Here is a 12,204-nt window from a genome sequence, read left to right on the forward strand (position 1 = left end):
ACATGTATAACCACACTCGGGTTAAGGCTTTCAAGCTGGTCAACAAGTAAAAGGCATGTACAGAACTTTCTCAGATGTAGCTATCAAACAAGGTTAAAGTCTGTCTCAGTGGCCACCACTTTGTTTGGAAATGGCATAAGCTTTCCTGAACAAGACCAACTGAAAATGGAGAGAAGTCAGATGCCTATTTACAAAGTCTTTTTACAAAAAACTCAGCTACATCTGTGGAATATGGGTTCCACAATATAGGAAAGACTAGAATGAAAAAAACTACAGGCCACTTTAGGTTGAAAGGGCTGCTGTGCATAACTGAAAGATCTGAGCAAACCTGGAATCAGTATTTTTTGCGCTCTTCACAGAACTGTTCAGCAGACACCTATAGTTCCAATGCAGGAGTCATGTTGCCTAAGCAAATAGGAAGCAACTGGGGGCATCTGTACTGCCTTGACCAAAACACAATACCACTGATTCTAAGGAAGAAACCGGTTTGCACAGTGTTGCATTTGCCATTTCATCCAAAAAAACCAGCCTTGAAACAATTTTGAAGTTTCAAAGGAAAGTTCAAAGGAAAGAATTAGAACCTAGCATATAGTGGGAGGCAGATGAGGGTCAAGGGGACAATCTCCCCCCGCAAAATTGGAAGTGTACTGTAGACACCAGCCAGAGTATTGATTGTTTTTCTCCTGTTAATTGGTGAATGAACAGACCAATCCAAGGGAAGTGGCTGAATCAGGATATGGACCCAAATAACCCCTACAGGTGCATAACTTGCAGTTATGCTGGCTCAGGGCATGAGTAGTACTGTCCTGCCGGCGGAGCAACAGCCCAAGTCCTGCTGCTGTCCCAGAGGTGGGTGTCTCAGGGGGCATGGTAATAGTTAGCTTCTAAAGAGCCTCTTGTTGCGCAGAGTGGTAAGGCAGCAGAAAAGCTGTCTGAAGCTGTCTGCCCATGAGGCTGGGAGCTCAATCCCAGCAGCCGGCTCAAGGTTGACTCAGCCTTCCATCCTTATGAGGTCGGTAAAATGAGTACCCAGCTTGCTGGGGGGGTAAACGGTAATGACTGGGGAAGGCACTGGCAACCCACCCTGTATTGAGTCTGCCATGAAAACGCTAGAGGGAGTCTCCCCAAGGGTCTGACATGACCCAGTGCTTGCACAGGGGATACCCTTACCTTAAAGTGTTTTCAGTATGTAAACACCTCCACAAGCAGGTGCAAAGTTCCACCAACAAAGATGGTGGAGTAACTTAAGGCATGGTGACTTCAAATTCGCTGTGGCCATGAGCTTAAGATACAAAGTGCACACCCAATCAGAACACTCCTGTACCCCTCTTCAGAATCCAATTACAGCTTCCTCACCACAAATGGTTCTAGGAGGTGGCCCCAGAATTCCAGAGGGTGGGCATGCAGCATGGAATGCTGACAGCTCTCTGCCCTGCGGACTTAAGAGTGCACACACAGTTCAGCAGTGGGCACAACACGACACCAAGTGACTGTGGGAAATAAACCACAGGGAGTGCAAAGTCTATACTTCGTGGCTGATGGCTCCCAGATTCTGACTTGCACAAATATATCAAGCCCTCTCTGGGGCTCCCAAGGGATGGCTTTGTGTGAACAGATAAATAAGGCTCCCAGACCCTTACCCCCACACCTCCCCTGGGATTACTATGGTGGACATACTGTCTCCCCTTGTTGAACCTGGCAGCCATGGGGATGAGCATACATGTGGATGCTGCACCAGGCAATTAGTTGTGTTGGGCCCTGCCCAAGGCAGCTGCTGGGGTGCCATTTTGACAGGCATGGACTGCTGAAGCAACTGGCATGAATAACCAACCTATGTGCTGGCTGATTCCACATGATGGCCTATGCCGAACTATGCCCTGAAAGTGCTAATGCCATTCTTCTTCCTTTACACGGAGATGCCATTAGGATGCTGACTCAGGTGAGGAGGGTACAGAAACTATCACCGGGAGTGGATGGGGGGCTTGAAGCACCAACACATATCACTAGTTATTATTACTCCAGCATCTGTTTTGGCCCGCTGCCGCCTGAGCCCCTGCTCCACTTGCTTCCCCCCCAGCCCCCCTGACTTCCCTCCACCCACTGGGGGTTGCTGCCAGCAGCAACTGCTCAGTGCCATGGCAAGGGGGAGCCGCAGCCGCTGGAGAGCAGCAAAATTACATAAAGGAATGAACATTTCCTCGAGACTGTTGTGCTGCCTTCTGGGGCAGGGAGATCAGTGGAGCATTGTGATCAATATGAGCGGTAATGGGAAGGACTCTGCTACAGGAAAGAAGAAACAGCAAAACTCAGCCCCGTTTTTCCGCTGCAAAAGCAAAATATATTTATTATAAAATAAGTTTACAGATGTGCAAAACCTATGAACTCTAAGCAACATGATTACTTGGCTTACTGATCAGAATTATTGCACTTCTACATTCTAACAGTTTGATGCACTACAGAAAATTTCCATTGTACGAAGAACTTCTGTCTGCATTAAGATAAATGACTTATTGCCTGCATATATTTCATTTTGCTCAGTCTCTGCCCAGTTTTCATCACTCCTACTAGTACATTAGGTTCCCCATACAGATGGGCTTAGCTCCCTAGCAGGCAAGGAGAGCCAGACTTGGTCCATAAAGATTGACACAGGAAATCCTGAAAGGAGGAGAATACTCCATCAAAGGATGACATGTCTGCCATCAGAAAACTATTTTATTATTATACTATACTATTATTATACTAGGAGTAATGCCCATTTTGAAAATGGGCCTAGGAAGGGTCTTGGGTCAACTTTGCAGGTGGTGGCTGGGCAGCAAAGGGCTCTTAGTGCGTAGACGATGCGGCAAGAGCCCTTTGCCGGCAAAGTGGGCTGGGAAAGGCTCCTGCCACCAGCCGTGCAACTCCAGAGCTATGCGGCCAGCAGGAGGGGCTTTGCCAGGCCAGGAAGGGCTCTCGGCGCAATGCTGACGCAGTGAGAGCCCCCTCCTGGGCCAAGCGGGCCGGGAAAGGCCCTTGCCGCTGGCTACACACCTCCGGAGGTGCACAGCTGGTGGCAGGGGCCACGTAGTGAGAGCCCTTCGCGGGCCAAGCAGGCTGAGAAAGGCCCTTCCTGCCAGTCCTCAAAAGGCTCTCACCAGGTCTGTATCCTCCTCGCCGGCCAGAAAGCTTTGAAGGTATGCGGGCAATGGCAGGGGCTTTTCTCAGACCGTGAAGGGCTCTGGCTGCGTCGGCAATGTGGCGAGCGCTGTTCACGGGCCAAGAGGGCCAGAAAAGGCCCCTGCGCCACTCACACGGTGAGAGCCCTTCACCGGCCAAGCTGGCCAGGAAAGGCCTCTCCTGCTGACTGCGCACATCCGGAGGTGGCAGCCAGCCTGTGAAGATCTCTCACCAGGTCTGTGCCGTTTGCCGGCCAGAAAGCTTCTGGTGGCAAGGCTGGGTGTGGACCTCAAGGAGGCAGGCGCTCTAGGGGTCAGCCCAATCCGGATGCACCCAGCGGCCTGCTGGACTGGAAGTGCTGCTCGGACAAGAGGTTCCTGTGTCCGGACAGTGGCCAGACAGGACCGGCCTGATGGGCATTTCAAAAATATATAGGGGAACTATGGGAAGGATTATATACCACCCTCCTTTGCGGCTCAGGGTGGTTTACATTGAAAACTCATGAAACGATAGTGTAATAGACATACCGGTTTGAATATATATAACATTTTAGACACCAGGAAGACTACAAATCCATAGGGCAATAGCACAAGTATAATTCCAGTTCACCGTAATTCATGGATGGAATAGATTATAAAACTCAAGCAGGCAGAATGATACTTGCTGCCTTTTCTTTGGTTTTGTTTCTCTTTGTAAGACATCCCCTGCCACCATAGTAATTTGTAGATCAGAAAGCAAAGATGCCTGAATATTTTACTATTGAGGAGAAAAGTAGCTCTTGACCTGAATTCTGCAACACCTGCCAGGCCCTCCTGCTGAGCTTTCCTCCCAAGCAGTTTAAGGAACGAATGACAATCTGCAGTCAGCTATGGAAGAAGAGTCATAGAATTATGCCAATTAGTGTACAATAACGCAACAATCACTGCAGAATAGGTCAGACTTATGCAAATCCTATCTGCCAAAGTTCCCCTAATAGGACACAAGCAAAGGTAAAAAAAAACGGAATGATCCTTCACAATGAGATTCAGCATGTTAAAAAGGAGCCCTGCCAGAAAATGACTAAGATGTATTCAGTCCTATCAATAGCTTACCTGCTGCTGCAGCAAAAAAAAACTTTAAATGTAAGTTGCAGGTGAACAAATGAACCTGCCTTATACCAAATCAGACAACTGGTCCATCAATGTCAGTTTTGGATGGGTAGTTGGGAGCAAAAAGGAAACCAAACAGATAAATCAAACTCCCAGACGTTGTAATTGATAGAATACCTGAAGTTTTTAGTCCATTAATGGAAAAACTGCTGCCTATTCTAAATGCCTAGTACACTTCCTCTCATTTAATGAACATTACATCTAGGAAATAATTTGTTCTTCAAAGTGAATGGCAAATAATGGGGACATTACAGAGGTGAAGTGGGAACCAGCAGGACTAATAATATTTAGTCCAGGCTAGAGCAAAAAAAAAAAAAATGAAAAAAGGTTTTCAGTACCTAATCACTCAAATGAATCTCCAAACTTTACTAAAGGTTGTAAAGATACAGGAAAACTCTTACAGACTATTATGTTGAAGTATCACTAGCTAAAGATGGGATGCTGGAGATGAATGTACTGGCTCTCTCCATGTTGGTGAAAAAATGCAAAAGGCAGATCAGAAAACAACTGGTCACTTAGTACTTTTTTCAATAGTGAAAAGGAAAAGCTCACAGATAGATCATTACTTGTGCACCATCTTCAAATATTCACAGGGCTTAGACATCCGTATCACTGACACCCAACTCTTTTTTTTTGAAGTGTTTCATGCCAAATGGCAATAAAACACTTCCAAATTCTTCAGATTAAAAAGACACACAACTCAAGCAAACCTGTTTTAAATAACTTACACTGCAGAACATTGTTAGAATGTAAGAAACCATGCTATGTAGTTCAAGGAACATTTTTGAGCACCACACAAACATTTAAGAGCGCATATTTTGAAAAGGGTATAAAAGCATATATTTGCTGTGTCTTGTTCATGGTGTTTGTAAACTGACCACTGGATACTCACCATGAAGATTCCTTCTCCTCTGAGGGAAGGATATCTTGGTACATGATTCCTTCTGTCAGGGAGACAGGAACAATTTTTTCTTTACTCTGCTGTCACCTGCCCTTCATTTCTGGCAACTGCGCAAACAACTAAGCTACTCTATAGCCTATAATTGGACAGAACAGGTAATGTATAATATTAAGATAAGACAAGTAAGAAACAGTTAAGTATAGAACAATTAAGACAGGAAGGAATCCTGCAGGTGTTGACTTGAGCGGGACAAGATGTCCTCCTTTCTTCAGAGAAGGACCCTTCATGTTAAGTATTCAGTGGTCCATTCTCTCTCAGGCTGAGGACATTTTGGCAGTTTTTACATAGCAGTGTTTTCATGTCCTGGTGGGTCATCATATTCTGTGTCTAGGATATGCTGAAGCACTCTTCTGCCAAAGGCAGCTTTGGCTGAATTGCAGGTGCTTATCTCACCTTTTCCCAAACCTAACTTCCTTGTGGAAGCAAAGGGCTCTTCTTCACAGAATCCTGTTGCATGATCAAAATGGCTGCCATTCCAAACTGGTAGATTCTTGAACTGTAGAGTCAAAAAAGGAAAGGAGATCCAGTAGGAAAGAAGATCCAGTAAAGCCAAGGAAAAATTAAGTTAAAGTTAAAGATCTGAGTTGAGGTAAGTGAAATATGAAGATTAGGACACCTATTACCACCAATCTTGCTTCAGAACTGCATCAGCTTGGATCCCACTAAAAATTTCTGCTGACAGAATGATTTCCAAAGGCCGAGTATGATTTTTCACCTCTCCAGTCAGTGGAAATCCTGTGTTGGATTCAAACCATCTACTGCTGTACAATTTAGACTATATCACGTGCTAGAAAATAAAATGAAACAAAGAATTCAAATCTGTTTAGAATCATCAAAGTGTAATTCCACATTATTGTCTCCTAAATCCTTGTTTTTTTCAGGGACTACTTTTGACATACTATTAATTTTATCATTGTTACTGATTATTACAAAAATGTCAAAAACTGTTCTATGTAATAGCTCATATTATTAAAAACTGTAATTAAAGACAGTACATAACAAGATGTTTTAATTATTTTTATTCCTCATTAAATAAACTTTCTTTGGCTCAGCCAGTTGAACTGTGCTCTAGCACACGTCAGCAGTTTCATATGAAACCTGGAGAGGGCAGAATGAACCATACTAATTAAACACACAACAGTCTAGGTTTTTACAATAAGTCAACATTACAGACACATCCGCAAGCACTGTGAGTGAATGAATGACTCAGACAAGTGCATCTTTAACAAATGTGCCACAAACATGAAAAACACACACAATGAGACAACATTTGATAAAGTCCTTTTTAATGGAAAATGTAAAACCCCTTTCAACTTTCAATGTACAAAGCATGTGTAACACTTGCACTTTTAACAAATTAAAGCAAGCCAATGTTTTAAAAAAATACATCATTGAATGTATATATGTATATATTTACATAGCATATTAAGTTTAATATTTAGCTTTAAAAGTCCACATAAATTTTACCAAAATGAGACAAATTTTAAATAAATTACACCTTTTTGAAAATGTTTCATTGTACACTGAATAGCTTCAATAAAATACTGAAGAGTCTGTAATATCTATTTTATATACTTTATATTATACAAAGTTTACAATAATTTGGCAGTAAATTTTCAGATCATGACATGACTGCTGTGCGGATTCAGCAATATTCCAAACGCAGGCAATAGCTGGTGTTTGTGTCCTACTCACAGTAACTGTCTCAATGTAGTGAAAAATATCCAAGTTATTTTAACCAAACTGTACAAATCACATTTACATTTGATCAACAATAGAGCATAGAATTTGTTTTCCAAAAATAAATACATCTTAAATCTTTGACATTTTGCAAATTTCATTTACACTATAATACATAACAGCAGAATGTTGCTTAGGGTTTTCCATTGGTAAAAAATCCCCCAAGTTTAAATCACAGCAGCTGTGATCAGAAGCTGTTCTGTTGCAGTGTCAGTAGCAAGTAAATACAACGGACATATTTTCTTGGCACTGATGGTGCATGCAGCTTATATTAGTGAGTAGACTATCATAAAAAAATAACCTTCTGACACAAAAAGGAGGAGCGTGTACACTTAGTTTTCTTCCATATCTTCTGTTTCCTGTTCATGTATCTTCAAAGCTCTCACCATTTCCTTAACTGCATGATACAAGATATTTTTAACCTGTAAAAAGCAAGTTCAGCAATTTAAGTTATGGACACAGTTTCTGATAATGTAGTTTGGGGGGAGGGAGAGTGAAGAGAAAAACATTGGCTTGTTCATACAGATACTTTTATATCCAATAGAAAAGGTACACAGGTCTTGGGCTTATATACTCCAACCTGATCTCATTGAGGAGAAAGTAATACATGAGCACATTACTGGGTTAGATTCTCCTGTTCCATCAGTACATCCATATTCTTCCAATGCAAGGTACCTTCTGCAGACTGAGGATATTCTTGGGTCAATGCAGATGTATTTTGCACCAGTGGAAAGTGTCTTAACACTGGAGGAACTTGTAGGTGTTGACAGAACAACATAGTAAGATCCAACTTCAGGGATACCTAAATGGATACAGGACTATAGGCACACGTTCAGCAGGAGATTCCCAAGTAGAAAGAAACCAATAATGTAGCTTGCATTAGGGGCTTGAAAGAGTACACACAAGCCCAAGATTTGTGTCTCTTGTCTTGTGTACAGTTCACATGGCCACCATGGAACTATCACATCTGATAGGAATTTCTACTGTCACATATTCATTGACATTTATTTCACACGAGCATTAGCAAAACACTGAATTATGATGAGAACTCATTTGTTACCTGCAGCTTATCATCATAATTGATTTCTTCCTTCGACAGCCTCAGCTCTTGTGTTAAATGAAATGACTGCACAAGATGTTCTGGAGACACAAAGTCCTCAGTTACTTGAATGCAGCTATGGAAATTCTGTACCTGTGTAAGCAAAACCCATGCTGAGGTATTCTCGGACAGGAAAGGATAAAAACAAACATGCACAACTGTCAGCTTCACCAGTCTATGGTCTATATTCAACATTGTGGTTATGAAGACTTTAGGGTCATCTTATGGGGGGGGCAGGGTCAAAAGTCACACAGATTTCCAAGTCTCACTGCAGCCCATGAAACCCTCAGTACTTTTGTTCCTAAGAATGAGCAGAGCCCCAGGAACAGCACAGCAGACTCCTAGTGTTGTGGGGCAGGACGGGATAGGAGCTGTACTGAGGAGGAGGAAAGGGAGGCATTACTCACTTCCTCTTTCTTTCCTCTCCTGAGAGCAGCCCCCTAATCTGAGTGGTTGTTCTCTTCTATAAAGATACTGCAACCCCAGGAATCAACATCCTAAGGGCCAGAACCAGCTGTTGTGTGAAGGAGAATACACAAAAGTTGCTCAATACTTGCATCAATGGATTGCAGGATTGGACATACTTCACTCTAGCATTATTATTTTTTATGAGATCCAGAAGTACACAACTGTGATTGGGAAAAAAAAATCTGTATACTTTCATGGAAGGTTGGATCCAGTCTAAACTGGCCACTCCTACTGATTCTCCCTTCTGGCTACAGAACCCCTCTTGTCATTACTCTGGATCCCCCAAGCCCCCCCCCCCCCCCCGACCAATATGCTGTGGCAATCAGTGGGGAGACATGGAAGTTCCACTCTGCCACTGGAAAAGTTAATTTGAAACCAACCTGGCATCTTGATTTTATTGTACTGAACATAGCCCTTAAAGATCATAACATAAGTTCGCATACAACTTTCAGGTCCGAACAGACTGAAATCAGGAATCTTCTCAGTCAGTTTTGATCAGAAAGGGAACTAGCAAAAGAAAATCAAGGTAGGTCATAAAATTGGTCATCACCAGATTTTCTACTACAAACCATCCAACACACCAGTTATACAAACCGGCAGAAAAGCTGGAAAAAATTCTATTTGCTAATGATAAAAAAATCTTCCTAGCTCTAAAAAATTATATTCAAAGCAACCCAAAATAACACTGGACAATCTTTATGGCATTACAAAAATACTCCTGGTTACATCTTGTAACAGCTACCAGTAAAAAGATAAAATCTTGAAGCACATATTCATACTTATCTTTTGGAAAAATACAACTTTACCTGGTGGAGTGCTCCTGCTGGTAAAACAATAGCATCACCAAGAAACTGAATGAGAGTGCAGGTTTTTACTCCGTATTCTTCGAGAAGTCTTTGACGCAGTTTTTTGTTTATATACCAACTCTGGTCACGTATTGGATCGTGCTCTGGCAAAACATCTAAACCTTGCTCTTTTGATATCTGTAATAGAGTTGTGATATTGCATTTTAAACAGAACATGTTTTCCTAATGCAGACAGACGGTTCCTAAAATCTATATTGCATACACAAATGTAATTAAAATGCAGAATTCTCACTGGAAGTCAGCAGAAGAGCAAGTTTTGAGCCCAGTAGCACCTTAAAGACCAAAAGATTTCCAGGGTATTAAGTCAAAGCTCCCTTGATAAGATACAAGTAGGAATGGATATCCCATAGCCATTAAATCTAATTTGTACATCATAAGAATTCCTTGAGTCATGCAAGGTGTGACCAATAATTTATTATTGATTGTAAGCCGTGACTTCTTCGGGTAGTAATAATTTATTATCTGAGGATATGTCAAGGCAACCAAACCTTGTTATATACCACCTCTGATTTAGATAAAAATACTTTTTCTTAGGGAACAACATTTTTGAACATAAATTAATCCATGCACAGCCTTTTAAAATATTTCTGCAAGCACCCCCTAAGACTGAGTTATTATTTAAAAGGGAAAGGGAAACTCCCTATCTTCAACCCATAATTGGGCTAAGAAATACTGGTTTTAAAACTGGGAGATATTAGGTTGGATACATCCAGCTTTTCTGTCAGTGGAAAAAAGGAGAGGGGACTCCCATTTTGTCCACCAAAAAGGCTAGGTTGTGTATCATGGGTCCTGAAAGGATAAAAGTAATGTAGGAGGGGGGCTGTAATACGGAGGGGATGGAAAACCTGGGTGGATCCAACCTACTGCCTCTTCTGATAAGCTTATCAAGAGTTTCCTCAATGAGAAGATCTGTAATGGTGGATCAATATCCAGACTGATTATTCAGTACTACTGATCAGGCAATCATAATCACTGCAGCAGGTAATGTCCAGCTGTGGGAGAGTGTCAGGTATGTGCTAGGTCACATAGTTCAAACAGGGCAACAATAAGACTAATCATGCCATGCAAGCCTGTTATCCCAATGGGGTTTCCAGCTATGTTTATAGACAGCAAAACAGACAAATGTGAAATAGTCTTATGAAAGGTTAAATTTCCTATTTTGAGTAAGTATTTACAGCCCCAGTGCGGCTCAGTTTAGGGAGATTTATCTGGACTGTTTTAACACCCCTCCCCCACGCACAATAAACAGATACAAGTTTTGGAAGTAGGATTGTTGAGTTCTAATTAATATACATCCATTATAAATCTAACCTTTTGTAGGAACTCCCTTATCTTCTCTGCATCCTTGCCAGCATAAATATGCCACAAAGCCCCAGGCAATTCACTTGAATCCTTCAGCCTTTTTCTTAGAATATCATCCAAATCTTCTTCTTCAAACTTCTTCAGTACCCCTGAAAATTTATAATTGTAATCATATTTCAGAGTTGGAGAAGACTAGCTCTATATTAAGCTTTATGCCATAAATGCCCCTCCCTTCCTTTGTATATGTGTCACAGAAAAAAGGGGCATGAAAAAGAGAAGAGGAGCAGCAACAAGCATCTATCTGCACTAGTTAAAAATCTTAATGATATCCATCTAAAACACACTAATATTGTTTAAATCAGATCATACACAAGCTAATGGTGAGTGGCACCAAACAACTTCATTGCACAATAAGCTGTCAATTGTTTTTAAAGGATGTGAATTTCTCATTACATTTTCTTTGGATAATGCTGGAACTAGGACAGGATCACACAGAAATCCCCAAGTACACAAATCTATTCCTTATCATTACTGCCCTACAACAATAGCTGTCACTATCCCTCCCTGGTTAAACACAATAATTAAACAGAGCCTGCAACCCAACTGTACCAAAGCATGCACCGAAAAAGCAACTATGTAGTTTTCATGCTGATGGATGTTTGGTTGGAAGTATCAAGAGGGCATTATCCGTATTTTATTTACAAGAGCGCATAAAATAAATGATCACACTTGTGCCAGTTTTGCTGTGGTGGCAATTCACACGGGTGATTGTTTTTTTAACTGTACCTGATTTTGAGAGAACTCCATTCCCTTTTGCTGTGGCAACACTGACGAGGATGTTCACAACATCAGACACTTCAATATGGAGATTCGTAGTTCCTATATCATGGTCCTTAACAGCAGCTACACCTTTTTCAAAGATAATGTATAAGATATGGAAGAGCATTTAAGGCCTTCATCAATTTTCATGAACAGACCTGTAAAATGTTTGCTTGTGAAATTTATGGGAGCTGGATTGCTTTTATTTTTTAAAAGATTTAAACAGCAAATGAAATCATCCATGTTTACAGACAAACAATTTATAAAAGAAAAAACTGGCTCAGCAAAAAAAGAAAGGGCAGGGGAGACATCTAGTTTTGCTTAGGCAGTATAATGATGTACTAAAAACTACAATAAAGAGCTTCAGATTTCAAAAAATAGCTGATCAGTTAAAAAGTCTTTTAGAGGTATTGCTGCAAGTCCAGTTGCTGGCTTGGGACAGTAATTGCATTTTTCATCATATCACAAAAAGAAACATCAAAATACATGTAACTCCACCCCCCGCCCCACTCCAAGCCCAGCTAATTACCACTTGTAGCACTCTCCTACAAAACGGCTTTATTTTATCATCATCACATCCCACGCTCCAACTCACTCTTCTATCTCTGGGAACCTGCATTACCTTGTTCTTCTCCTTCTGTATCT

The 12,204-nt window shown here is 41.5% G+C and overlaps 1 protein-coding gene across 2 annotated transcripts in view; it reads right to left on the minus strand.

The window, feature by feature from the left end:
- Positions 1 to 6,534: 6,534 nt before the first annotated feature.
- Positions 6,535 to 12,204, minus strand: part of JMJD1C (jumonji domain containing 1C) — a 165,850-nt gene continuing 160,180 nt past the window's right edge. For both annotated transcript variants that reach the window (XM_077350739.1, XM_077350740.1), the window contains 5 exons: positions 11,527 to 11,649; positions 10,750 to 10,889; positions 9,379 to 9,555; positions 8,066 to 8,197; positions 6,535 to 7,427 (listed from right to left, as the gene is read on the minus strand). In XM_077350739.1, the coding sequence (XP_077206854.1) occupies positions 7,338 to 7,427; positions 8,066 to 8,197; positions 9,379 to 9,555; positions 10,750 to 10,889; positions 11,527 to 11,649 (662 nt within the window). In that variant the 3' untranslated portion in view covers positions 6,535 to 7,337. The remainder of the gene's footprint in view (positions 7,428 to 8,065; positions 8,198 to 9,378; positions 9,556 to 10,749; positions 10,890 to 11,526; positions 11,650 to 12,204) is intronic.

The sequence above is a fragment of the Paroedura picta genome, chromosome 8, assembly GCF_049243985.1.
Source record: "Paroedura picta isolate Pp20150507F chromosome 8, Ppicta_v3.0, whole genome shotgun sequence".
In the NCBI taxonomy this organism is placed as follows: domain Eukaryota; kingdom Metazoa; phylum Chordata; class Lepidosauria; order Squamata; family Gekkonidae; genus Paroedura; species Paroedura picta.